Here is a 27,987-nt window from a genome sequence, read left to right as displayed (position 1 = left end):
GATATATTTATTCAGTAGAACAGTTGATATGGAAGCTCATGAATAAGGAGAAACATATATTTTGTTCCAAAAGTAAATCAAGAACAATGTTGGGCATACCAAATGCAAGGTGAGTAGGAAATATTTACTCAGTAGAACAAATGACCTGGAGGCTCGTAATAAAAGAGAAACATTTCTTTGTTCCAAAGCTAAGGCAGGACGATCAATTCACATTAAGTTAGATACAGAGAGTAGAGTTAGACAACAAAATCAAGCCAGAGCGCCAGTGAGAGATAAGGAACCTATACAGTTCAACTAAAGCATACTATTTGATAGCTTCACTTGACTGTCTTGTCGTTCAACTTCCCACATGGCACGTCACATGAACCTGTTGTGAGTTTTTAGTTTAACCAATAAAGCCATAGAAAAAAATCATGGATAATACGGTTATGTTCTTTTAACTGACCGCTTGTTGATAGTGAGCGATGGTTTGCCCCATAGTTTGCACCATATTGGTCCTATGCGTAAGAGTTCAGTTTAACATGCGAAGAACAATCTATTGAACAATGGTGTAAGAGTTCATTTAATATGCAAAGTATTGAACAATGGCATAAGGCCAGCATGCTACCTCTTGTTACGGTCCTCTCACAAAGACATGGTTCGCTACATGGAGCTCGGCCCCTTGTCTTTTTGGCACATTGGCGTTTATGGCAGCGCTTACCTGAATATTTGAGACAACCAGCGTCGGATACAACATCGTTAATAGGAATTAGAGACAACGACGCTGGTACTCTATATATACACCCATACCTTCATCATCACTGATGTAAACAGCATCGCTGATTATTTCATAATGTGGTTTTATTACTGGAGTCCTATTAATTGTGAAAGCAAAAATGCAAGAGAGTGGGATCAATTCAGACCTAGAGAGAACAGTCCCAACAAAAACAAAATATCGGTTACTCTCATAAGTGTTAATGCGCATTTTATTTTGAACATGGTCGTATTCAATGGAGAGGGAGGGAAAAAGGAGAGCAAAGAAAATTGGTCAAGCTGAATTGAAATCACATATAAGCAGTAGTTATATTTTAACCAAGCACGAAAGGCATTCAACATACTGTAATCTTGAAGCAAAAGTTTTTCGTAAATAAAACAAATAATTGTTTGTGTCCTAAACCCATCACGTACAAGAACATGAAAAATAGCAAGTGTTTTGGTATACTGAAGCATCAGCCAAAAGGCTATGACTACTCAATTTAGTCCAACAACAAATCCAAGTTTCAGTTCTTTCCAGCCAATCACAAGCATCCAAATATATGTGTACCAACATAGTCTAGTATCTTAATTAAAAGGCACTCAAACAGCATATACGGATTTAACTCTTTCTCAAAATATTATACATGGATTTATCAGTCGATCCACAAGAAGGGTAGCTTTAGAATTTTCGTATCTTATTTTGTTCTTAATGCTAAATCCATTCAAGCTATTTATTTTGTACTATTGATCCAGTAGTCGTTGTACAGAAACATATCTTACTCTTCGTTCTAAATCTATGTTGCATGATGTCACTTGACAGCAGACCTATTCTTACAAGGCACAAATATTACTGTCTCTACAATATATATATTCTGCAAACATTGCCAAGGAAAGAGAACATTATGCATTTAGAGATACAACAGATGTTATATGTCTTCAGTCCAAAAAACAGCCAAAACTTCACAACTATGTTTAGCTATTTTTTCCTGTCTACCGATTTAGAGACTGGAAATGTATTATGTATGATGTATATTGGAAATGCAGGATAGAAAAATGAAGGAAAGTAGTAGCAACACAATAAAATATGGATATCATCTCCGCAATGGATATTACTACTACTCATTTAGTAACCCTATAGCAAGAAAAATAACTTTAATTGGTATTTCATAATCAGCACAATTAACTGAAAAGAACTACTTGTCAAAATTTGCAGTTATTTGTGTACCTACGGAGCGAACCGATGTACTCTTCCCTGGATTGCTCCTCCATTTCCTTCAACTCTTGGTCGTAGCTAGACAGCTGCAAAAGGTTCGTCAAAATCCAATTAAGAAGTCAGGTACGTGTGCTTGCATTGTGCAAGTCCTAGGCATGCCTCCGCGTCAATGAATAATATCAACACACTGAGGAGTAGCTTGGAAGCGGTACCAGGAAGTCGAGGATGGTGTCATGGCCCCAGTACTTCAATTCCGCCAGGTTGTAGGCGTGCGCCGCCGCTTCCTCGCCGCCATACGCCCCTGCAACGACGGCCGGCTTTCATATATCTTAGGGACGCCAAGACTGAGCTCTAATATCAACAGCTCAGTACATTATCAATGCCTACTAAGAAGAACTGAATGCCTACTAAGCAGAATTGTATGCCCACTCAGGCAACTTTGCTTTTTTTTTTGCTTTCCGGTCAGATGATACAGGCTCATGTACATATGCTCATTTTACTTTTTTCTACTATAGTTTCAGGAAGTTGTGTCTTTCGTAGATCTCCTTCCTTTTGTATGATGTTGTTTAGTTAATAGGAGAGCTCACACCTGTGCTAACAAATAAATAGTAGTACTGCTATTTAACCATGCTCAAGAGCTATTTACCAGTTCAACAGTTATCCTGTCCTACTAATTTCACAGCTTGAGTTTAGTACGGATTACAGAGTATAAATATAACATAAGCTACACTTTATAGAGAAGAAATAATCAACTATACTGTACTGCTTGCATGTTTTCCATTAGTGTATGATTACAAAGTCAGAACAAACTTGTGGCCTGACAAGTGACAACTCAGCTAGAGCAAATATATAGTTAATTAGTAAAAATCATAAATCATATTCAAGCTATCAGCATCTTTCTATGGATATACAGGGGATCTCCTTCTGCACCCCAATTTGTTTTGTTGGTGCTCTTGCCGGCAGCCCAACGGGAGACAGAGATACCCTGCTTCTGAATCCCGTTATCCTTTGGTGGTTCTCTTGCCGGCGGCACAGCATGACACGGGGAGGGCAGGGAGATGGCGCGAGGGAGAAGTGGGCACTACCTGGGGCTGAATTACCGGTGGAGTGGCTGAAATCACCCATGCCCTGCTAGGCTGGAGTCGAACTGCAGGAAGACGTCGCCTATAAGAAACTGCTAGACTGAGCTCTTGTGGGCTAGATGCTTGATGTTTCTCTTTAATTCGAAAATAGCATATAAGAAACATTTCTAAGAAATTCTTATCAATGAGAAAGCTAAGGGATATACTAAACCTTGATATCTATTCTGGATAGGGGTGGGCAAAAAAACAGAGAACCGAAGACCGGAGCCCAAAAAAATAGCATGGTATTTTCAACTCAAAAAAGAAAATAAATAGCATAATATTCTAAACTGCAGTTCTATAGTGAAAAATATTTTGTGTCACCAGTTCATTCATGTTAAACATTTAAATAGCTTCATCTATGTGCTAGACATTTATTTGTTTGGTGCATTCTTTCCGAGATTTTGCTGTTAATAATAATGATAGAAAGCTTTATCCCATTCTTTTCATTTATATATGCAAGCTTCGCCCTATCTATTAGTTGCTTCTTCCGAATCCCTTCCTATCAAGTGATTTCTCTGAATAAAAACTACTATAGTGTTCTCTGCATCATATTGTACGGCACTGAACCAAGCAACTGAAATTAATTAACAATGTAATGAGCCATTACCCTTTTAGTAAGGTAAATATCATCCCTATGACTATGACCATTAGCAGGCACCAAAGTAAACATCTATGAAGTACTGTACACACACTAAGAAAGGTACTAACTTCCTAAATAAAAGAAATTGCTAATACAAAAACCAAAATACTGATCCGACCTCGATCTCTAATTACAGTTGCAGCACACATTTGACAATATATTTCTACCGAGAATTATCTTTGTTTTGCATAATAAAGTAATTCTACACTTGGAATGTGTCGATACATCACCATCAATTTTTTATGCCAGTACAACTATTCTGAATCCATTCGACAACAAACTATACCTAGAATGTATCAGACCTAAGTAAAATAAATGGGGGAGGGGTAAAATCAGGTACCTGAACACTGAGAGAACCTGCAGCAAACCGAACCACTGTCAGCTAGAAAGGTGAGGCAGAATCGACACCCAGATTTGCACCTACAAAAAAAATTAGGAAGCACACAAACAACAAATAAAGTTTTGATCCCCTGTCACATGCTAAAACTTTCTAAGATAGTAGCAACATCTATTTATTGGTGCACCAAATGACTACTAAAAAAGCAAGAATAACCAATGATTCAACCATATGTGAGTACCTACGAGTAGGCTGCTTTATCATGGAAGGAGGCATTTCACTGATAGACATGGCAGGAGCAGCCTAATTTCAGCCGGAGAACACCTGAAATAGGACCCGACAACAATAATATAAGAGGGAACAAGTTAGCCATAGTGTCGGGGGGATGAACCCCGGGCAGGCAACGGAACCCGGATCCTTTTCAAAAACAGTGGGGCCCGCATCGCCCCGCAAGCCGGCACACGCCTGGCCAGGTCGCTCGACCCGGTAGGGCTCGCAACCCGGCCAAACTCTCCGACACGGCAAGGTACGTCAACCCAGCCGCAGCAACTGGCGCAAGGCAACTCAACCCGGCGTAACCAAGGCTTCCCCAGCAAGCCAGCCCCACCTGTGGCGTCTACGGCAACCCAGCCACGGGTCAGCTCCCGTCCCATCCAGGACGTACGATGGGACGAGACCTAAACCGCCGATGACCAAGACAACAGTGTTTCCACTCATGCCTATGGTCAGCCGGAGCATGGCAACAGTGCCCCTCACCTACCCGCTGACCAAGGCTGGCGTGGCAACAGTGCTCCCGCCCTCACCGCTGACGATAGCAAGCGGCGGCCTGACGGAGAGCACTGTACGCGACTCGACTCGGCCACGCCCTAACGATCGACAAGACGGCGCACAGTCCCCCTAGGCACGCAGGGCCCGCGCCTAGGGGAACCCGGAGAACCACAAGCCCACAAGCGGGACCCAGCTCGGAGTCCCGGACACCGACAATACGGACCCACCGACTCGGCATATTACCATTGTAACCCTGGGTGGGTTGATCTATAAAACCCCCCAGGAACCCACGCCCATAGGGGCATGACACACAGAGACGAAAAGTAAGAAACAGAAGCACGAGTAAGCATAGGACTAGCCACCCAATAGCAGTACCAGGGAGAAGGAGCAGCCCAAGCCTTGGCCAGCTTCCTTCCTCCTCCACACAGCTCCAGGAGCAACATTGTACTATCAATCATCCAACCAAACTCGGCAGGACTAGGGGTGTTATCTCTTCGGAGAGCCCCGAACCTGGGTATGTCCGGCGTCCCGTGCCCGCGCATGCCAACCTCGCCTCTGGAGCCCTCTAGCGCCCTCGAGCCTCCTCCTCTCTTTAGCCATCCCTTGGCATCTGTCGTGCGCCCACCACGACAGTTGGCGCCCACCGTGGGGCAGCTCGAGGAGCTGGCCGGGAGCATGCTTCAGACGGGGTCCTTCTCCTACACCGACGAGTTTGTCGCGCTGGCGGACAACGCCGTCGGCGCGCTTGCCGCCTCCTTCGCCGCGCTTCACATCTCCGATGCGCTCGAGACCGACGAGTACCCCAGCAAGGTGCTCAGCTACTCTGACTCTCCCCTTTCCCTCGGCGGTGGCATTGCCGTCGGGGGTATGGACGTCCATGTGGAGGTTTACGCCACGGGCGATGGCGCCTCTTCCTCGTCGAGCAAAACGAGGAAGGCCGCGGAGGCCAGGGCCACCGCGGAATGGACCGAGCTGTCCGACCTGCTGTGCGCTGCGATGCAGAGCCTCCGCATCCCCATCGGCACCAACGTCGACGCCACCAACGTCGTCGAAGCCCGAACCCAGCTTGAGGATAGGCGCCAGCAGATGCTGGACCTGTCCGAGACGCTGGCCGCCACCAGGCGCCGCCTGGAGGCCGCTCAGATGGAGCACGAGCCGCTCACGAAGTTACGCCCGCCACGGCCGAGCCAAGTCGGGTCGCCGATGCGCGCGCCCGGGGAGGAGCGATCGGTCGAGCCTTCGGTGTCGTCCGGACCGTCTACGAAACCCCAGTGAAGAACATGCGCGCTGTGAAGGCAGCCGTGGTCGGCATCGACCAACTCGCAGGTGAGGAGCTCAAGGAGCGCATCGGGCGGATGCGTGAGCTCCTCCACACCGCCAACACCCAGCAGGATCGCCTCAACCAGTTCGCCAAGTCGGCGGGATCCGGCTCCGCCCGTCTTGGCGGACCCGGCGAACTTCTGCACACGGCTTCCTCGCCACCCTACGAGGGACACTTCGGCCAAGCCCGGACTCGACGCAACCCAGCCGCCACAGCCGCCGACGCTCTGGGCAACGACCCCGCCCCAGAGACCCAGCGCGGACCCAGCCAGCTTGGCCAGCGTTCGGCTCCAACCGACCCGGCCCCTCGGGGCCAGGCCACCAGTCGACTCGGCCCGCGCGCCATTGACGACGCCAACGCGCGCCACCGCCTCGATCAACTGGCTCGCTCCCTGGAAGAGGAGGAGAGGGGCGCTATCGGGCCGGCGTGCTTAGGCCCACGCATCCGGGAGGAGCCCTTTCCGAAAGGGTTCGTGCTCCCCCGCGACACCCCCAAGTATAATGGGAGCGTGAAGCCAGAAGACTGGCTCACCGACTACACCACGGCCATTGGCATCACCGGTGCCAATCGTCGTCTAGCCGTGCGCTACGCACCGCTCATGCTCCAGGGGTTGGCCCGCACGTGGTTGAACAGTCTGTCGATGGGCAGCATCAACGCGTGGGTCGATTTCAAGGAGGCCTTTGTCCGCAACTTCACGGGGACCTACAAGCAACCCGGTCGCCCTAGCCAGCTCGCCATGTGCGTGCAGGGGCCGACGGAGACGGGTCGCTAGTACCTCGCATGCTGGACCGAGCTCCGAAACAGCTGTGAGGGCGTCCATGAAGTCCAGACGATCCAGTACTTCGTCAGCGGGTGCCGAGACGGCACCCTCCTCAAGCCCAAGCTCCTACGCTCTGAGCCGGCCACCATGGTCGCGCTCATGGTGACGGCGGAAAAGTATGCCAACGCCGACTTCGCCATGAAGGTCCAGGTGGCGCTGGATGAAGCCGGCAAAGCAAAGCCGGTTCCACCTCCCAAGCCGGTCGGCGAAAGCAGCCGGCAGCAGCATCACTAGAACAACAAGCGCAAGGCCGACCAGCCGGTGCAGCATCACGACAACCGGCTCGTCGCGGTCGCCGAGCCCGCGGCAGACCCGGCAGCGAAGCGCCGGCAGACCGGCAAGATGGCCTAGCAACCTGCCATGAGTTTCGAAGAGATGCTCGACGCCCCATGCAAGCACCACAGCGGCGCAAGACCCTCCACGCACACGCTTCGACAGTGCGCTATCACCAAGCGCATCATGAGGGGAGACGTTCCGCCTCCTCCGGCTCCGGCTCCAGCTCCAGGCGCAGGGCAGCCACCTCCGCCTCCACCACCGCCTCCCGCTGGCGACGCGATGCAGAACGACACCTACCCCAACCAGAACACGGCCTACATCATCTTCACCAGCCTCGGCGACGACAAACGCAGCGAGCGCCTTCTTCGGCAGGAGGTGAACACCGTCGTCCCAGCCAAGCCGGATTTCATGCACTGGTTGGATCGCCCGATCACCTGGACCCGTGAGGATCATCCGGCGGTCATGCCGAGTCCGGGTGGATACGCCCTCGTCCTCAACCCCACCATCGTCACGCGGCGCACATGCAAGTTGTCTCGAGTCCTCATCGACGGCGGCAGCAGCATCAACATCCTCTACCGCGACACAATGACCAAGCTCGGCCTCAAGGCCGAGGACCTGGAGCCAACCCAAACAGTCTTCCATGGCATCTTGCCCGACCTTTCCTGCTCGCTCATTGGACGGGTCCGGCTCGATGTCCTGTTCAGCGACAGCAGCCACTGCGCGAACCGATCTGGTTTGAGGTGGTGGACCTGTCCAGCGTGTATCATGCTTTGTTGGGCCGGCCTGCACTCGCCAATTTCATGGTGGTTCCCCACTACGCGTACCTGAAGATGAAGATGTCGGGTCCCAAGGGCCTCATTACCATCACCGGCGACTACCGCAAGTCTCTGGAGTGCGCCCGAGACGGTGCCAAGCTGGCCGAGTCGCTTGTCATTGCCGAGGAGCGGCGCTAGCTCGACTGGATCGTCGCCCTGGCAGGCGAGGCCTCCGATGCGTCGATCGCGACCTCGGACCCGGCCGACGAGGCTGCCTTCAAACCCTCCAAGGAGACCAAGAAAGTGAAGCTCAAGCCTGAAGACCCAAGCTGCAGCAAGTACGTTGTCGTAGGCGCCCGCCTCGACAGCAAATAGGAAGGCGAGCTCGTCGACTTCCTCCATGAGAATCGGGATATCTTCGCATGGACCCCCAAGGACATGCCGGGTATCCCTAGGAAGTACGCCGAGCACAAATTTCACGTCTGCAAGGACGCCAAGCCTGTCCGTCAACCCCTCTGACAATTTTCTGAAGAGAAGAGAAGAACCATTGGTGAAGAGGTCGCTAAGCTTTTGGCGGCCGGCTTCATAATGGAAGTGTTTCACCCCGAGTGGCTGGCCAATCCAGTACTCGTCCTGAAGAAGAACAAGACCTGGCGCATGTGTATCGACTACACCAGCCTCAACAAGGCCTGTTCCAAGGATCCGTTCGCTCTCCTGCGGATCGACCAAGTCATCGACTCGACCGCCGGGTGTGAGCTCCTGTCCTTCCTAGACGCTTGCTCTATCTACCACCAGATCAAGCTGGACCCGGCCGATGCCCTGAAGACGTCCTTCATCACGCCCTTTGGGGCATACTTGTCGGGGGTTGGGTACGACATATGCCAAAGGATGGCTAATCATGGTGGGAGAGAGTAGAACGTCGCCGGTGCCCGGAAGCGGGATGAGGCGAAGACATGCACGCCGACGGATCTTACCCAGCTTCAGGGCTCTCCGTGGAGATAACACTCCTACTGCTGCTCTGCGGGGTCTCCACATGGTCACTATGGCAAAGTGAGTACAATGGTGCTCCTGGAGCTGCTTCTGGAGGTAGAAGAGGGCAAGGCCAACTCTCTCCTTCTATATCCTGGGGTCTAGTGATATCTAGGTCCGAACCCTTTGCATGGGCTCTCCTGGGGGTTTATATAGGCCTACCCCCAGGGGTACAATGGTAATCCGGCTGGGCGCAGGTCCCAGTCGTCTGCCTCTTAGGCCGTCGTCTTCCCCGCCGACTACTTGGGCCCACCGACTGGCGGGCCCCATGGACAGGCCTGGTACTGTAGCGGTGCTTCTGATTACGCTGGCTTGGTCATGAGGTCATGGCAACAGTGCTACCGCCTGGCGTGCGTTTACTGTCGCCATTCCCCATCTTGTCTGATTAATGGCGCGCGGGGCCCGAGGGAGGGGTCGGCCGACTCCCACGGGTCCGTCTTCAGGGCGCGCTCGCCGTCTTCTGTCTACCCGCTGACAGGCGGTCCCGCCGTCCCTGGGTCGTACAGGCAGGCGTCATGGGCACAGCGCGCCGCCCACCAAGGCTGAGGTCAGGGCCGTCATGGCAATAGTGTCGCGCCACGATGGAGATCTCCAGCGATATGGCGCACTGTAGCCATGCTGGTCCTTCGTGGGCAGGGCAGAGACGGCCACACTGCGACCGTCCCCAGCCCTGTCCACCGCGGCGAAGGCAGGGGGTGGTTGGAGTCGTGAGCCCACTACCCTCAGCCAGCTTCTCTGGAAGTCGCCAGCTGAGGGTCGGCTTGTCTTGGAGTCGGTTCTGGGACTCGGCATATCTGGGAGTCGGTTCTGGGACTCGGCAGATCTTGGAGTCGGTTCTGGGACTCGGCAGATCTTGGAGTCGGTTCTGGGACTCGGCAGATCTTGGAGTCGGTTCTGGGACTCGGCTTGAGGGGCGCAGCCTGTCCCGATGTCTTGAAAGGTTCTGGGGCTCGGGTTGGCCTACCCGTGGCCCATTACTCTGACAATACTGCTACATCACCATGTCGTTCGGATTGAAGAACGCCGGCGCCACCTTCCAACACTGCATGCAGAAATGCATGCCGCCGCAACTCGGCCGCAACATCCACGTGTACATGGACGACATCATGGTAAAGACCAAGCAGCACCTCATGCTCCTCGACAATTTGAAGGAAACATTCGCCAACCTCCACGAATACAAGGTCAAGCTCAACCCAGAAAAGTGTGTTTTCGGCGTCCGGCCGGAAAGCTACTCGGCTTCCTCGTCTCGGAACGCGGCATTGAGGCGAACCCGGAGAAGATCAAGGCCATCGAGCGCATGCGCAAGCCGGCTCGGCTGCGCGACGTCCAGAAGTTCACCAGGTGCTTGGCCTCGGTCAGCCGGTTCCTAAGCTGGCTGGGCGAGAGGGCGCTCCCCCTGTACCAGCTGACGAAGAAGACAAGCCCATTCGAGTGGAATGGCAAGGCAGACGAGGCCTTCCAAGACCTCAAGCGCATGCTCTCCACCGCACCAGTCCTGGCCGCCCCGACCGACAAGGAGCCGCTGTTGCTCTACATAGTCGTGACCTCGCGGGTAGTCAGCACGGTGCTGGTGGTCGAGCGACCAGAGAAGGGCAAGATCCAAGCCGTCCAACGACCAGTCTACTACCTGAGTGAGGTGCTCTCCATTTCCAAGCAGAACTACCCGCATTACCAGAAGATGTGTTACGGCGTATACCTCACCGCCAAGAAGCTGAAGCAGTACTTCCAAGAGCACGTCGTCACCGTCATCAACATGGCGCCTATCGGAGAAATCATCGGGTGCCGGGACGCCTCCGGCGAGGTTGCCAAGTGGGCAATCCAGCTAGCCGGCCACACCATCCTCTATGAGCCCCACACCACGATCAAGTCTCAGGCCCTAGCCGATTTCCTCGTTGACTGGACCGAGACCCAGTACTTGCCGCCGCTTCCCGACTCGACGCATTGGCGCATGCACTTCGACGGGTTCAAGATGCGACTCGGCTTAGGGGCCGGCATCGTACTGTCATCTCCGAAGGGCGACCGGCTCCGCTACGCGCTCTAGATCCACTTCACCGCCTCCAACAACGTCGCCGAGTATGAAGCCCTTGTGCACAGCCTCCGGCTTGCCAAGGAACTCAGCATCCGGCGCATCCTGTGCTACGGCGACTCAGACCTGGTGGTGCGGCAGTGTTCCGGTGAATGGGACGCACGCGACTCCAACATGGCAAGCTACAGATTCCTCGTCCAGAAGCTGTCCGGATCCTTCGAGGGTTACGAGTTCCTCCACATCCCGCGCGCAAAGAACGAAGCAGCCGACACGCTCGCCAAAATCGCCTCATCACGACAAGCCATCCCGTCCGGCGTCTCCCTCGAGCACCTGCGCAAGCCGTCCGTCAAGCCATCGCCGGACTCCGAGTCCATTCATGTTCCAGACGACCCGGCCGCACCCCAAGTCGGCTCGGGGACTGCTGAACCCGGCCCAGGGGCTGCTCAGCTCGACCCGGCCACCATCATCCCGGACCCGGCCGTCACCATCCCCAACCCGGGAGCTGCTCAACCCGGCTCGGGGGCTGCCGACCCGGAACCCACCCTGGTGGTCGTCTTCGCAGTGGTTGCAGCTCCATCTTGGGCTCTCCTGATATCGGAGTTTCTGGAGAACGGGGTTCTCCCCATGGACGAGATCGAGGCTCGGCAAATTCAGCGCCAGGCATCCGCCTACAGCATCATCAACGAGCTCGTCAAACGCAGCTCTATCGGCGTGTTCCAGCGCTGCATCGAGCAGGATCACGACATCGACATCCTCCTCGACATTCACCAGGGCGAGTGCGGGCACCACGCTGCATCTTGATCGTTGGTGGCCAAGGCGTTCTGCCATGATTTCTATTGGCCCACGGCCCTCGAAGACGCCGAGTCGCTCGTTCTCAAATGCGAAGGGTGCCAACGGTTCAGCAAACGCAGCCACCAGCCGGCATCGGCACTCCGCACCATACCGATCGACTGGCCCTTCGTGGTCTAGGGACTCGACATGGTGGGACCATTCAAAACCGCTCGAGGCGGCATGACGCACTTACTGGTGGCAGTGGACAAGTTTACCAAGTGGATCAAGGCAAGACCTATCAAGAAATTGGACGGGCCAACAGCCGTCTGGTTCATCAAGGATATAGCGGTGTGCTACGGCATGCCGAACAGCGTCATCACCGACAACGGCACCAACTTCGCCAAGGGCGCGCTCGAGCAATACTGCTCCGTCTCCGGCATCCGCCTCGACCTGGCCTTCATGGCACATCCGCAGTCCAACGGGCAGGTCGAGCGGGCCAACGGACTCATCATGTCCGGCATCAAGCCGCGACTCGTCGAGCCACTTATCCGCTCACCCGGCAGCTGGCTTGATGAGTTGCCAGCGGTACTCTGGAGTCTGCGCACAACCCGAATCGGTCGACCGGGTTCACCCCGTTCTTCCTCGTCTATGGATCCGAAGCTGTCATCCCGACTGACGTCGAGTTCGACTCGCCGCGCGTCACGATGTACACCGAAGCCGAAGCAAGAGAGGCACATGAAGACGGCATCGACCTGCTCGAAGAAGCGCGCCTTTTGGCACTTAGCCGTTCGGCTATCTACCCGCAAGGCCTAAGGCACTACCACAGCAAGAAGATCAAGCCTCTCGCATTCCGTGAAGGCGACCTCGTCCTCCGACTCGTCCAAGAGCAGGCAGGCCAGCACAAGCCGTCCTCTCCATGGGAGGGCCCGTTCATCGTGAGCAGAGCCTTGCGCGACCGCAACGCCTACTACCTCATCGACGCGCACAAGTCAAAGAAGCGCAAGAAGTACACCGCCGACGAAGAAACGACCCGACCGTGGAACGCGGAACTCCTCCGCCCGTTTTACAGTTAGCCGCACGAGTGTATGTATCATCGCCTTTTGTAAATGCATGAAACTACGGGGTCCCCGAACGAAACTCAGGGGCTACCTTTTGCCGACCAATTTATTGTGTCCATATTTATCTGCATCACTTTACCACTGAACCCGGCCACCGGCTCGACTCGCTCGGCCCAGGGGCTCGGGGGTAGGCCGGCTCGGTCGCCACCCCGCCGCCTTACTTGGTGATCCTGGAAAAGTTGGGACAGCGCGGTCCCCCACTTCGCCCTAAAACCGCAGATCCAGCTTTGGCAGTCGGCGGGCAAGCACAACAGGCCAAAGCTCCTTTATGATTCATACACTAAGTCAAAGGCTGCCGGGTCGACCAACCCGGCCCGTCACTCATCAAACAAGTAGCCGCACGACCGGTTGTTCGCCAACCGGCCAAGCCGGATTGCCGCCAGCCGGCCCAGTGGGTGTTTCGCTCTCGCTCAACACTTCTAAGGACCCAAGTCCTGTGCGCACCTCTCGAAGAATCGAACCCCTTGTCACGGACCGGAGCCTCAGGTCGTCTGACTCGTGGAGGGGAGGTTTGAGAAAGGAAAAACGCATGAAATCGGTTCGACAAAGCGGAAGGCAAAGAGCAAAAAAGCACTCACGACATTCACACACAAATATTTAAAACAAAGGCCCATGGCCCGAGTTCATTACACCCTAAACAACCCTCAGTGGGTGGGTGGACCTGCTACTTAACAGATTCTGTGTAAAGTATCTCAGGCATCTCCAGCGCCGCGTTGCGACCTTGACGGCCCTCCTCTGGTGGCCTCCAGGTCCAACGTGACACCGGTGTCCTCCTCAGCATCCGCGTCACCGTAGACGCCCGTCTCCTCCGAGCTCCCCTCCGGGTCATGGAGAAGAAAGCCGTAGTCGTCGCGATCCACGGCCCTGCCGTCTTCCGTCCGCTCCGGATGGAACTCGTGTGGAAGGCGAACTCGGCGATGTAGCTGGCCCGGGAGGCGATCCGGCCGGCTTCCTCCTGCAGCAACTGCTCCGAACTAGCGTGCTGGCCCATCAGCGGGTCCAGCTGAAGATGCGGATGCCAAGACAGCACGAACCGAAGCGCCATCTCGGCACCGGCACGGGCGGCGGAAACACGCCACTCACCAAGACGGTCCGGGCCCATCTCCAACCAACGCGCCAGGCACGAGAAGCTGCGCGGATGGACGGAGTCCGGCCACAGGGCCACCGTCATCGCGGTGCCAGCCTGGGACAGCCGTTCCATTTGCGTCCCCAGGATCCGCAGGCGGGCCTCTGCAGCGGCGATGATCTCCGGGAAGGTCCAGGCCACCCGCGGATCCATTCCAGACCCGACAACGCCGGTCGGGTCGCGCTGGTAGCGAACGGCTTCCTCCGCCAGCCGCTGCGTCTCCGGGAAGGCCCTTTCCGCAAAGGAAGAAGCAAGATTAGAAGAACTACAAGGAAGAAAAGCCGGGTATCGACCCGGCAAATTACAAGAAGCAACACTTACTAGAGAAGGACTCTTCCAGGTGCTGCGCCTCGAGCAACATACCACGCCGCTCCCGCTCCACGACACGATCGCGCTCCCCGAGTGCCTTCTCCAGATCGGCCGCCTTCAGCTCGGCGTCCTTGTCTTCGGCCGCCTTATCAGCCGCCTCCCGACGACGAGTCTCGTCCTGACAAGCCTCCTCGGCCGCGGCGGCCTGCTCCCGCAGGCGATCCACCTCGGCCTGGAGCCGGCCCTTGTCGTCGGCCAGCTGGCCGCACTGCTGGTCTGCCTCGGCCAGGGCCCGCTGCGTCTCCATCACCTTGGCGGCCTCCGCCTTCAGAAGCTCCACCTCGGCCTCGAGGCGGCTCTTGTGACCCGCCAGCTGCTCATGCAGCCGGTTGGCCTCGTCAAGAGACCGCTGGGCCGCGGCCACCTCCGCCCTCGCCCGCGCCGCCTCAACGCCAAGGCGGACGGCATCAGCAACATGCCGGTCATAATGATAACCAGCCCAAAGCAGTCGGGTCCGCCAAGACAGCACCTTGGTTGCAAAGAAAAAGAACTCAGCAGAAGAAAAAATACAAGACATAAGATTTGGCCCAACTGTTACACAGTTGGCCCGAATCTCGGGGGCTACACCTAGTGGGTGCGCTAACGCTCCCCCACTAGAAAAGAGCACGAACATACCTGCGGTGACGCGAAGCTCCTCCTCCTTGGCAGCAAGCTGCTCCTTGAGCTCCCGATGCTTGCCCGGGAGACGGTTGAAGGCGGCAACCCGGAAAGCGTCAAGATGCTGAAAAAAGATAGAAGTCAGAACAAGGCCCAGCGATCTAAAGATTCAACCCAACTACTACGTAGTTGGCCCGAACCTCGAGGGCTACACCCAGTGGGTGCGCTGGCACGCCCCCACAATGAAGAAATTACAAGGAAACAAAAGAAGAAGGACTTACCAGGACGGCGCACTCCAGGTCGCGCGTCCGCTCCGTCTCGGCCTGGGCGAAGGCCTCAAGACGCTCCGTCCGACCTCGCAGGCGGCAGCTGACGGCATCCAGCGCCACCTCCTCCTGGGTCTGAGGCCCGAAGACGGACACGCCCCTGCTCCGTGCGGGCTGCGGCACGGCAGCTCGGCGCCCGCCCTGCCGGGGCACCAAGGCGTGCCCCCCGCTGGCCGCTTGCAACACAGCCAGCACCTCCTTCGACGCCCCTCCCAGCGCCGACGGCGACCCGGATGCCGGGATGCCCTGCGTCGCCACCTCAGGCACCGCCGTCCGCGGTGCCTCCTCCATAGCCGACGGCGCCTTCGACGCCGCCGCCTGCGGCGTCTCCTCCAGGACGCCGCCGCCTCCACCACCATCAGCCCCCGCACGCTCGACCATGTCGGCTCGCGGCGGAGTATCGCCCCCCACCTCCACGACCTCCTAGTCGAGGATCGCCACCTCAGCCCGGTCCCCATGGCCGCGCTCCCTCACTGATGACAGCTCAAAAACCATCGCCGCCACCATCGTGCCCTCCGGCATCTCGCGCCAGGCCGGCTCCACGCTAGATCACGCCCATGCCGCCGCCGCGTCGGTCCAAGCCTGGACCGACGCCGCCTCCAGCTTCGCCTCGGCCCGGTTCCTGTCCCGCCAGGCTAAGGCCTCGGCGTCATCCGAGTCCAGGCCGAGGTCCGAGTCACCCCGTCCCTCCTCCGCGGCCAGGCCGACAAGGTCGGACCGACTCCTGCGGAACGCGGCCCCTTCGGCGGCCACAGCCTCTGCCGCCGCTCTCGCCAGTGCGATGGGCAACCTAAAGAAGAAGGCAAAATAAGCAAAAGAGACAAGAAATCCAGGCGCAAGCAGGAAATAAAACTTACCCCGTCAAGACCGGGACCGGGGTCGGCCTCCCGCGCTTCTTCTTGGCCGGCCTCCCGGGCTCGGTCGGGTCCGCCGCGCGCTTCGATCCGTGGGGTCACGATGCGATGTTGTCCTTTCCATGCGGGTGGCGCCGACCCGGCTCCGGCCGCGTCTCCGCCTACCCCGCTCAACGCCGCTACACCAACAACCGGCGTCAGCATCGCCTTCACCGCGACATGATCAACAATACAAGAAAAAATGAAAAAGGAAACATGCAAGACTTACCGGCTCGGCGCCCAGCGCCGGCGTCGGACTCAGCCACCTCCTCACCGCCTCGGGCCGCGGGCTCCTCTGGTGCCACCGGCCACCTGCGACGGAGCCCGAGCGTAAGGGTGCCGGATTGCGTTCAAGAGAATCTCCCGCGTCGCGTCGGGACAAACAAGAAGATGCGCGGCGGCAAAGTAAGAAGACCAGACGCTCACCTGCGACACCGGGTTCGACTAGCTATATGGCGCCTTGCCGAATCGCCAATCCTCTCCAAGGTTGGCCTTGGAGATGTCGTTGACGCCGCGCGCAACCTGCTCTGCAGACAGCCGCGTCGACCCCATTCGGTTGGGGTCCTGCAGGCCCATCATCTTGCCGATGAGGCAGGAGCGCCTCTGAAGCGGAAGGATCCAGCGGGTGATGAACGTAGCGAGGAGGTCCGTGCCGGTGAGCTCCTCCTGCATCCTCATCACCGTCACCCGCTCGCAGAGGTTGACGATCTCCTGCGACGGGCGCCGGAGCGAGTAGCCCCAGTGCATCTTCGCCAGTGGCGGCGCGATGATGAAGGGCGGAAGATTGATATGGTCCGCGCCATGGTTGCGGACGTAGAAGAAAGAATTCTGCCACTTCTTGGCAGAATCCTCGAGCGGGATCTTGGGGAAATCCGCCCCCGACCGCTTGGACATGACGGCGGTGCCATAGTCGACGAACTCCCTGGCCGACGGGCCCTGCTGCTTCAAGGAGAAGAAGCACGCCCAGAGGTCGATCGTCGGCTCGACCCCCAGGTACCCCTCGCACAGGGTCACGAAGCCGAAGAGTTGGACAATGGCGCCGGCGCCAAGATGGTGCGGTTGAAGCCCGAAGAACTCCAAGAATGCGCGGAAGAAGGTGCTCACCGGCAGCCCGAACCCGTGCTCAAAATGAGTGAGGAAGACGACGCGCTCCTGCCCCTCGGGCCGGGGCCATTGCTCGCCGCGCGGCAGGCGGACGCCGACGTCCGTCTCCCGCGACAAGCACCGTGAAGCTCGAAGCTACGTGATGTCCTCGGTGGTGATGTTGGAGCCCATCCAGGAGCCTGACGGCAGCGCCATGGATAGAAGCGGGAAGAAGAAGAAGAGCGACGGAGAAAGCTCTGCTCAGGGCTGCGGGTGCAGCTGTGCGTCAGTGGCAAAGAGCAGAGCACGAGCAGGGGGACAAGAGGGCGCGAGCGAGAATGGTGTCCGATGCCCCCTTGCCCCCCTCAATTTATAAGCCCCGGTTCAAACGTGGGGAAGTGGGATCGTCTGCACGCGCCCGTTCCACTACCCCGCAATAAGTGAGCACGTACGCGTGCACTAACTGCTCGGGGAAGTGCAACCGGCCCCCAGACGCCACAATAAATCCGCGCGCGTGGCCCAAGGGCGCACGGCGGCGGGGCCCCAGCCCGTCGCCCGGTCCCGTCACGCGCGTGGCCTGTCAGGCCCCTCCGACTTCCGGGCGCCACGTGGCGCCTGCACGAAGCCCAAGGGATCGCCTCAAGATTCGACGGACTCCTCGGTTCCTGCCACAGCCGGAATGCCGCGATCCAGTTTCCAAGAAAACCGGCACACAACAGGTATTGCCGGACCCGGCGTTCGCAGAATCCACCTTGCTCAAGGGGGAAACTACAAAGGCCCACTCATCAGAAGACGGTGGACCTTCACGGCTTCGGGGACTACTGTCGGGGGGATGAACCCCGGGCAGGCAAAGGAACCCGGATCCTTTTCAAAAATAGCGGGGCCTGCATCACCCCGCAAGCCGGCACGCGCCTGGCCGGGTCGCTCGACCCGGCAGGGCTTGCAACCCGGCCAAACTCTCCGACACGGCAAGGTACATCAACCCGGCCACAGCAACTGGCGCAAGGCAACTCAACCCGGCGTAACCAAGGCTTCCCTAGCAAGCCAGCCCCACCCGTGGCATCCACGGCAACCCAGCCACGGGTCAGCTCCCGTCCCATCCAGGACGTACGATGGGACGAGACCTAAACCACCGATGACTAAGACAACAGTGTTTACACCCATGCCTATGGTCAGCCGGAGCGTGGCAACAGTGCCCCTCACCTACCCGCTGACCAAGGCTGGCGTGGCAACAGTGCTCCCGCCCTCACCGCTGACGACAGCAAGCGGCGGCCTGAAGGAGAGCACTGTACGCGACTCGACTCGGCCACGCCCTGACGATCGACAAGACGGCGCACAGTCCCCCTAGGCACGCGGGGCCCGCGCCTAGGGGAACCTGGCGAACCACAAGCCCATAAGCGGGACCCAGCTCGGAGTCCCGGACACCGACAATACGGACCCACCGACTCGGCATATTACCATTGTAACCCTGGGTGGGTTGATCTATAAAACCCCCCAGGAACCCACGCCCACAGGGGCATGACACACAGAGACGAAAAATAAGAAACAGAAGCACGAGTAAGCATAGGACTAGCCACCCAACAGCAGTACCAGGGAGAAGGAGCAGCCCAAGCCTTGGTCGGCTTCCTTCCTCCTCCACACAGCTCCAGGAGCAACATTGTACTATCAATCATCCAACCAAACTCGGCAGGACTAGGGGTGTTATCTCTCCGAAGAGCCCCGAACCTGGGTATGTCCGGTGTCCCGCGCCCGCGCATGCCAACCTCGCCTCTGGAGCCCACCAGCGCCCTCGAGCCTCCTCCTCTCTTTAGCCATCCCTTGGCATCTGTCGTCCGCCCACCACGACACATAGCGTACTTGTACTTCCACACACCTACAAAAAGAACACATGAGAGTAATAAGGTCTGGGAACTGTACTCTAAATAATTCTATAGTTGCACGAAAACTTCCAGCGAAATATTTGAACCCAAGCACAATGCAAGCAGCAGGACTACTGTGGGGGAGTTTCGGCTGTTTGATGTGCCCTGCCTTCTATCGTGGCCGTCTATTTTCATCTATGGGTTTGACCCTAGAAACCTAGTGGGGAGCTAGCAAGACGTGTACACTTTTAGATAAGCCCAGTGCACAGCCTGCAAGGCTACCATCTGCAAAACCAAGAAAACAAAGCAGAAATAAGTACTAACAACACATCGACTGAGATTGGAAAAAGGGCCCATTTCATAGTCAAATACACTATACATACGAAATCTGTTTGTTAATAAATATGATTATAGGGCCCATGCAGTGTACAGCCTACCAGACTCCTAAACCTAATAACCAATAACTTAACTATAGATGATTCGACAATACAAATAAAAAGGAAAAGCAATGCATGAGCCAGAAAGAAAATAAAGCAACAGCTTGTAAGGCTCATAGAACTAATAAGGGATCCATAAACCAGAAATGATCTGATAGTACAAATAAAAATAAGAAGCAATGCATGACTCAAATAGGAAATAAGGAATCCGTCTAACTGGTCCTTGTCTACGGATGAAAATTTGCTCATGTTCCACATTGGCACCTAATTTGTTAGACACTTCAGCATGAATCTGAGGCTAAAAATGGAGCCAGAGCTTGCAATGACACTAACGCTAAGATATCTGCAACTGTTTTATCCTTAATCATGGACTAGGCCCACTTAGTTTATCCAAAAAACAATCAATACCATACTAACCATCATATCACAAACTCGACATTCATTCCTTACACTCGAGGACAAGGAAAAACGAACACCAACCAAAGAACATAGGTTAGAAAAATCCTTCCTTGACAGAGAACAAAACGAGGCATGGGAGTAAACAAGGAAGACAATAAAATACTACTTTGGATGAATTTAGCTACATCCAAGGCTCTACTCACCAGTTAGGTACCCAACAAAGCCAAATAGAGAACAAAAAAATCCCTCTGTTGGAATGTAGCTAGACATGAGAATATTCTTGACATGAACAAACAAATAAACCTAGCTAACCGTGACCATTTCCTGAACAATAAGAAGGCTACCAAGCAGCATCAACTAAGGTACACATCACACATACCCACGGGGACAACATACAAAAATCAGTAACATATATAAGAGAAGAATCTGCAAGAACTTAACCGGCACGTTCACTAGAATCAGGTGGGGCGTCATAGGTGTTTGGCAGTCTGTGTGCTACTTACCTATAAATCCATGAATGGACAAGCGAGAGGGGCAGATCGAAGGAGGCACCGGTGAAAATGGACGAATCTGCAAGAAAAGGAAGACGAAAATTAGAGACGAGCAGCGTCTAGAATAGAGACATGCCTAGCAAATCAACTGCAGGAATCCCACAAGAATCTCAACCAGAGCTGACACACGAGGAAGCCATCGCAGAAGACGTAGGAGGAGGAGTAGATCGAGGATGGTTGACACCTTGAGGAGGAGAACTCCTGCAGTTCGGGAGAAGAAACGGTCAGAGAGAGAGAGAGAATCGGGGGAGTGGAAAGGGCGCTCACCGCTGCCTCCGCAAGATGGATCGGAGGCGGCTCACCTTGGGTCGTCTTCTTCCTGGAGGAGCACGAACACAAGGACAATGGTCCGGTGCTCCCGCTGTGTGGTCGAACAGGAGGTGTCGACCGCCGGCGACGGATGGCGGCTCGACCTCCCCTTGTCGTTCTCCTACTTCCCGCCATGCTCCTGCTCCTGCTGCGGCCCTCGCCGTCGATGGTGGCCGCGTCGGCTTGGAAGAAGGGGGGGTCGGGGTCAGCACGAAGGGGCTCAAGCCGGACCAGACCAGCGAGAGGTTGCCGCGGAGCTCCGCGCCACGACAGAGAAGGAGGAGGAGGTGGGCCGCCCGTCGAGGGTAGGCGGCGGCGATAGTGTGGCGGCGGCGGACGGGGAGGATGCGAGAGAGATGTGCGGGAGAGGGAAGTGGAGGAGAGATCGACCGATTGGGGAGGAGGCAGCGAATTGGAGAAGGGCACATGTTGACCTAAGATGTGAAAAGATGAAAATACCCTCTGCGGGGCACGGGAATAACGGCGGTGGCACGAGATCTTTACAGCGGGGGTGAAACTTCCTCCCCTGGTCGTTCTCCTCCTTCCCGCGGTACTCCTGCTCATGTTGCGGCCCTCGCCGTCGATGGTGGCCGCGCCGGCTTGGAAGAAGGGGGGTTCGGGGTCAGCGCGAAGGGGCTCAAGCCGGACCAGACCAGCGAGAGGTTGCCGTGGAGCACCGTGCCACAACGAAGAAGGAGGAGGGGGTGGGCCGCCCGCCGAGGGTAGGCGGCGGCAATGGTGTGGCGGTGGCGGACGGGGAGGATGGAAGAGAGATGTGCGGGACAGGGAAGTGGAGGAGAGATCGGCCGATTGGGGAGGAGGCAGCGAATAGGAGAAGGGCACATGTTGACCTAAGATGTGAAAAGACGAAAATACCCTCTGCGGGGCATGGGAATAACGGCGGTGGCACGAGATCTTTACAGCGGGGGTGAAACTGTTCATTGCTACAGGGTCACCTCTTCAATCCGACGGCCGAGGTCGTCCCAGGGCTCGATCCGATGGCCCAGATTTCATCAAGCAAAACGATCCAACGGCCAGAATCGCCTAAGCTTTGAGGAGGCACGGGAGTGACTGCATCCCTTATTTCTCGATTCAAGAAACGGTCAGGGGCTCAGGGCCCATGGAATTAAACAGTCGGTTGCCGGTGTACAGAGGTGGCGCGAGGACAACAACACGAGGGTGGCACGAGGGCCATCCTGAAGAGGAGAGTGCAGGGCCGGCGGCTACGGCCACCGCGACCACAAGGCTAACGAGGAGGGGAGCGGCGGCGGCCACAGCGAGGACTTCGGCCACCGCGACCACGAGGCTCACGAGGAGGAGAGCGGCAGCGGCGGATCGAGATCTAGGCCGGCGATTTTTCTGAGAAAGGGGAGAGGGGAGAGATGGGTCGGGGCCGAGGTCTGCGGGGGAGATGGGTGATGTGTGGGAACTGGGACGTGAGTTCGTGGGCGGGTGATTCGTTGGGAGAGGTTTTTTCTTTTTGAACAGAAACGAGGGATAGGTGGAGGTCGGCTCAGGTTTCTTTTATCGATCGTGGTTCTCTTGTTGATTGAACCGCTTGGTTTGCCTTTGGTTTTTGGAGGGACTGTAGGATTGAAAAAAAATCAATGGGAGGATGTGGGTGGGAGGAGCTAGCGATGGGAGGGGGTCGGTGGAGGTCGAACCATCACAACGTTCGATCCTCCTTTAATAGTAGAGATATGTACTTTCATCCGCAAAAAAAAACTAATATGTACTTTCTTTTATAATATTTATTTTTAGCGTGTAGTGATTGATCTTACATTCCTACTGATATGATGACAGACAGGGCCCTTGCTCGACTGGAAAGTACTAGTACTCCTACTTTCTGACAGGAAATGGAAGACAGACATTGGGGCGTTGAACAGTTCCTCCATGCTGATGGGTGATGGCGCTGCATGAGCAGTGGACAGAGCACTTGACACGAGTTTAGTTGGGGGGCGTGAACCGGACTGGTCGAGCGATTAGGCCAACCCCACCGCACGACCCCATCCCATCCGGGTGCGTCTGTTTGGGGTAAAATGGACAAACTAGATGGCCCAGCGCGCTGACGCAAATGGACTTTTGTCCGCTTTCGACCCATCTCCGACCCAAGTTTGGGCCGCTTTTGAGGTGAAATGGACAGCGCGCGGATGAGTAGGACGCGCACACTTGTCCTGCCCTGGCCCGCCTGTCGGTGGCACAAAGCACCGGCCCGGCGCCCCATTTTGCGCCATTTCCTTCCAAACCCTCCCATGTCCCGCTGTTGGGGAACGTTGCAGAAAATTAAAATTTTTCCTACGGTTTCACCAAGATCCATCTATGAGTTCATCTAAGCAACGAGTCAAGGGAGATGCATCTACATACCACTTTGTAGATCGCGAGCGGAAGCGTTCAAAAGAACGGGGTTGAAGTAGTCGTTCTCGTCGTGATCCTATCACCGGAGATCCTAGCGCCGAACGGACGGCACCTCCGCGTTCAACACACGTACGGAGCGGATGACGTCTCCTCCTTCTTGATCCAGCAAGGGGGAAGGAGAGGTTGATGATGATGGCTCCAGCAGCAGCACAACGGCGTGGTGATGGTGGAGCAGCAGCACTCCGGCAGGGCTTCGCCAAGCACGTGACGGAGGAGGAAGAGGTGTAGCAGGGGGAGGGGGCGCCAGAACTTCAGGGTGCGGCTGCCCCTCTCCCCCCTCCCTTTATATAGGCCCCCAGGGGGGGCGCCGGCCCTGGGAGATTCAATCTCCCAAGGGGGCGGCGGCCAAGGGGGGTGGAGTGCCCCCCAAGGCTTGTGGTGCGCCCCCCCCCCCACCCTAGGGTTTCAACCCTAGGCGCAGGGGGTGGGCCTAGGGGGGCGCACCAGCCCACTATGGGCTGGCTCCCCTCCCACTTCAGCCCATGGGGCCCTCCGAGATGGGGGGCCCCACCCGGTGGACCCCCGGGACCCTTCCGGTGGTCCCGGTACAATACCGGGTGACCCCGAAACTTTCCCGATGGCCGAAATACCACTTCCTATATATAATTCTTTACCTCCGGACCATTCCAAAACTCCTCGTGACGTCCGAAATCTCATCCGGGACTCCGAACAACATTCGGTATACTGCATACTCATATTCATACAACCCTAGCGTCACCGAACCTTAAGTGTGTAGACCCTACGGGTTCGGGAGACACGTAGACATGACCGAGACGACTCTCGGGCAATAACCATCAGCGGGATCTGGATACCCATGTTGGTTCCCACATGCTCCTCGATGATCTCATCGGATGAACCACGATGTCGAGGATTCGAATAACCCCGTATACAATTCCCTTTGTCATTCGGTATGTTACATGCCCGAGACTCGATCGTCGGTATCCCAATACCTCGTTCAGTCTCGTTACCGGCAAGTCACTTTACTCGTACCGTAATGCATGATCCCGTGACCAAACACTTGGTCACTTTGAGCTAATTATGATGATGCATTACCGAGTGGGCCCAGAGATACCTCTCGGGTCATACGGAGTGACAAATCCCAGTCTCGATCTGTGTCAACCCAACAGACACTTTCGGAGATACCTGTAGTGCACCTTTATAGTCACCCAGTTACGTTGTGACGTTTGGTACACCCAAAGCACTCCTACGGTATCCGGGAGTTGCACGATCTCATGGTCTAAGGAAGAGATACTTGACATTGAAAAAGCTCTAGCAAAATGAACTGCACGATCTTGTGCTATGCTTAGGATTGGGTCTTGTCCATCACATCATTCTCCTAATGATGTGATCCCGTTGTCAATGACATCTAATGTCCATAGTCAGGAAACCATGACTATCTGTTGACCAACGAGCTAGTCAACTAGAGGCTCACTAGGGACATATTGTGGTCTATGTATTCACACGTGTATTACGATTTCCGGATAATACAATTATAGCATGAATAAAAGACAATTATCATGAACAAGGAAATATAATAATAATGCTTTTATTATTGCCTCTAGGGCATATTTCCAACAGTCTCCCACTTGCACTAGAGTCAATAATCTAGTTACATTGTGATGAATCAAACACCCATAGAGTTCTGGTGTTGATCATGTTTTGCTCGCGAGGGAGGTTTAGTCAACGGATCTGCGACATTCAGATCCGTATGTACTTTGCAAATATCTATGTCTCCATCTTGAACATTTTCACGGATGGAGTTGAAACGACGCTTGATGTGCCTGGTCTTCTTGTGAAACCTGGGCTCCTTGGCAAGGGCAGTAGCTCCAGTGTTGTCACAGAAGAGTTTGATCGGCCCCGACGCATTGGGTATGACTCCTAGGTCGGTGATGAACTCCTTCACCCAAATTGCTTCATGCGCTGCCTCCGAGGCTGCCATGTACTCCGCTTCACATGTAGATCCCGCCACGACGCTCTGCCTGCAGCTGCACCAGCTTACTGCTCCACCATTCAACATATACACGTATCCGGTTTGTGGCTTAGAGTCATCCAGATCTGTGTCGAAGCTAGCGTCGATGTAACCCTTTACGACGAGCTCTTCGTCACCTCCATAAACGAGAAACATGTCCTTCGTCCTTTTCAGGTACTTTAGGATATTCTTGACCATTGTCCAGTGTTCCTTGCCAGGATTACTTTGGTACCTTCCTACCAAACTTACGACAAGGTTTACATCAGGTCTGGTACACAGCATGGCATACATAATAGATCCTATGGCTAAGGCATAGGGGATGACGCTCGTCTCTTCTTTATCTTTTGCCGTGGTCGGGCATTGAGCCAAGCTCAATCTCACACCTTGCAATACAGGCAAGAACCCCTTCTTGGACTGATCCATTTTGAACTTCTTCAAAATCTTATCAAGGTATGTGCTTTGTGAAAGATCTATGAGGCGTCTCGATCTATCTCTATAGATCTTGATGCCTAATATATAAGCAGCTTCTCCAATGTCCTTCATTGAAAAACACTTATTCAAGTAGGCCTTAATGCTATCCAAGAATTCTATATCATTTCCCATCAAAAGTATGTCATCTACATATAATATGAGAAATGCTACAGAGCTCCCACTCACTTTCTTGTAAACGCAGGCTTCTCCATAAGTCTGCATAAACCCAAACGCTTTGATCATTTCATCAAAGCGAATGTTCCAACTCCGAGATGCTTGCACCAGCCCATAAATGGATCGCTGGAGCTTGCATACTTTGTTAGCATTCTTAGGATCGACAAAACCCTCCGGCTGCATCATATACAGTTCTTCCTTAAGATGCCCGTTAAGGAATGCCGTTTTGACGTCCATCTGCCATATCTCATAATCATAGTATGCGGCAATTGCTAACATGATTCGGACGGACTTAAGCTTCGCTACGGGAGAGAAAGTCTCATCGTAGTCAATCCCTTGAACTTGCCGATAACCCTTAGTGACAAGTCGAGCTTTATAGATGGTGACATTACCATCCGCGTCCGTCTTCTTCTTAAAGATCCATTTGTTTTCTATCGCTCACCGATCATCGGGTAATTCAGTCAAAGTCCATACTTTGTTTTCATACATGGATTCTATCTCGGATTTCATGGCTTCTAGCCATTTGTTGGAATTTGGGCCCGCCATCGCTTCTTCATAGTTCGAAGGTTCACCGTTGTCTAACAACATGATTTCCAGGACAGGGTTGCCGAACCACTCTGGTGCGGAACGTGTCCTTGTGGACCTACGAAGTTCAGTAGCAACTTGATCCGAAGTACCTTCATCATCATCATTATTTTCCTCTTCAGTTGGTGTAGGCATCACAGGAACATTTTCCTGAGCTGCACTACTTTCCCGTTCAAGAGGTTGTACTTCATCGAGTTCTACTTTCCTCCCACTTACTTCTTTCGAGAGAAACTCTTTTTCCAGAAAGGATCCGTTTTTGGCAACAAAGATCTTGCCCTCGGATCTTAAGTAGAAGGTATACCCAATGGTTTCTTTAGGGTATCCTATGAAGACGCATTTTTCCGACTTGGGTTCGAGCTTTTCAGGTTGAAGTTTCTTGACATAAGCATCGCATCCCCAAACTTTTAGAAACGACAGCTTAGGTTTCTTCCCAAACCATAATTCATACAATGTCGTCTCAACGGATTTAGATGGTGCCCTATTTAAAGTGAATGTAGCTGTCTCTAGAGCGTATCCCCAAAATGATAGCGGTAACGGTAAGAGACATCATAGATCGCACCATATCCAATAGAGTGCGATTACGACGTTCGGACACACCGTTTCACTGAGGTGTTCCAGGCGGCGTGAGTTGTGAAACGATTCCACATTTTCTTAAGTGTGTACCAAATTCGTGACTTAAATATTCTCCTCCACGATCCGATCGTAAGAATTTTATCTTTCGGTCACGTTGATTCTCTACTTCATTCTGAAATTCCTTGAACTTTTCAAAGGTCTCAGACTTGTGTTTCATCAAGTAGACATACCCATATCTACTCAAGTCATCTGTGAGAGTGAGAACATAACGATATCCTCCCCGAGCCTCAACACTCATTGGACCACACACATCGGTATGTATGATTTCCAACAAGTTGGTTGCTCGCTCCATTGTTCCGGAGAACGGGGTCTTGGTCATTTTGCCCATGAGGCATGGTTCACATGTGTCAAATGATTCATAATCGAGAGACTCTAAAAGTCCATCAGCATGGAGCTTCTTCATGCGCTTGACACCAATGTGACCAAGGCGGCAGTGCCACAGGTATGTGGGACTATCGTTATCAACTTTACATCTTTTGGTATTCACGCTATGAATATGTGTAACATTATGTTCGAGATTCATTAAGAATAAACCATTGACCATCGGAGCATGACAATAAAACATATCTCTCATATAAATAGAACAACCATTATTCTCGGATTTAAATGAGTAGCCATCTCGTATCAAACGAGATCCAGATACAATGTTCATGCTCAAACTTGGCACCAAATAACAATTATTAAGGTTCAAAACTAATCCCGTAGGTAAATGTAGAGGTAGCGTGCCGACGGCGATCACATCGACTCTGGAACCATTCCCGACGCGCATCGTCACCTCGTCCTTCGCCAGTCTCCGCTTATTCCGCAGCTCCTGCTGTGAGTTACAAATATGAGCAACGGCACCGGTATCAAATACCC

General features: G+C 54.4%; 2 protein-coding genes across 5 annotated transcripts; both read right to left on the bottom strand.

Annotated features, from left to right (window-relative positions):
• Positions 1 to 97: 97 nt before the first annotated feature.
• LOC119321110 lies at positions 98 to 21,262 on the bottom strand. 4 transcript variants are annotated; one of them, XM_037594943.1, is made up of 12 exons: positions 20,841 to 21,262; positions 20,677 to 20,774; positions 20,526 to 20,592; positions 4,291 to 4,373; positions 4,053 to 4,132; positions 3,034 to 3,112; positions 2,161 to 2,249; positions 1,961 to 2,034; positions 790 to 854; positions 608 to 700; positions 446 to 497; positions 98 to 367 (listed from the first exon to the last, which is right to left on the bottom strand). In XM_037594943.1, exons 6-12 carry the CDS (start codon positions 3,071 to 3,073, stop codon positions 358 to 360), a joined length of 423 nt encoding a protein of 140 aa, XP_037450840.1. In that variant the 5' UTR covers positions 3,074 to 3,112; positions 4,053 to 4,132; positions 4,291 to 4,373; positions 20,526 to 20,592; positions 20,677 to 20,774; positions 20,841 to 21,262; the 3' UTR covers positions 98 to 357. The 4 variants fall into 4 exon arrangements, with proteins under 4 accessions (XP_037450840.1, XP_037450838.1, XP_037450837.1 ...); XM_037594941.1 differs by having other exon boundaries at positions 3,034 to 3,122; positions 20,876 to 21,262; XM_037594940.1 differs by having other exon boundaries at positions 20,876 to 21,262.
• LOC119322412 (uncharacterized abhydrolase domain-containing protein DDB_G0269086-like) lies at positions 14,101 to 15,732 on the bottom strand. The gene is made up of 3 exons (XM_037595904.1): positions 15,307 to 15,732; positions 14,381 to 14,897; positions 14,101 to 14,291 (listed from the first exon to the last, which is right to left on the bottom strand). Exons 1-3 carry the CDS (start codon positions 15,730 to 15,732, stop codon positions 14,101 to 14,103), a joined length of 1,134 nt encoding a protein of 377 aa, XP_037451801.1.
• Positions 21,263 to 27,987: the final 6,725 nt, after the last annotated feature.

Source organism: Triticum dicoccoides, chromosome 6B (assembly GCF_002162155.2).
Source record: "Triticum dicoccoides isolate Atlit2015 ecotype Zavitan chromosome 6B, WEW_v2.0, whole genome shotgun sequence".
NCBI lineage: Eukaryota > Viridiplantae > Streptophyta > Magnoliopsida > Poales > Poaceae > Triticum > Triticum dicoccoides.
The sequence above is the reverse complement of the archived record's forward strand: the minus strand, read 5'-3'. Positions and strand labels throughout refer to the sequence as shown.

What these genes read in the sequence shown, in the direction of transcription:
- LOC119321110 (XM_037594943.1), bottom strand. Translation starts at nt 3,073, where the DNA reads ATGGGTGATTTCAGCCACTCCACCGGTAATTCAGCCCCAG. An exon ending in ACACCATCCTCGACTTCCTG is followed by an intron (nt 2,035 to 2,160) that starts GTACCGCTTCCA and finishes AACCTTTTGCAG; the next exon opens with CTGTCTAGCTACGACCAAGA. An exon ending in TGAGAGGACCGTAACAAGAG is followed by an intron (nt 498 to 607) that starts GTAGCATGCTGG and finishes TCTTACGCATAG; the next exon opens with GACCAATATGGTGCAAACTA.
- LOC119322412 (XM_037595904.1), bottom strand. Translation starts at nt 15,732, where the DNA reads ATGGTCGAGCGTGCGGGGGCTGATGGTGGTGGAGGCGGCGGCGTCCTG. An exon ending in ACCTGGAGTGCGCCGTCCTG is followed by an intron (nt 14,898 to 15,306) that starts GTAAGTCCTTCT and finishes TTTGCAACCAAG; the next exon opens with GTGCTGTCTTGGCGGACCCG. An exon ending in CCTGGAAGAGTCCTTCTCTA is followed by an intron (nt 14,292 to 14,380) that starts GTAAGTGTTGCT and finishes CTTTGCGGAAAG; the next exon opens with GGCCTTCCCGGAGACGCAGC.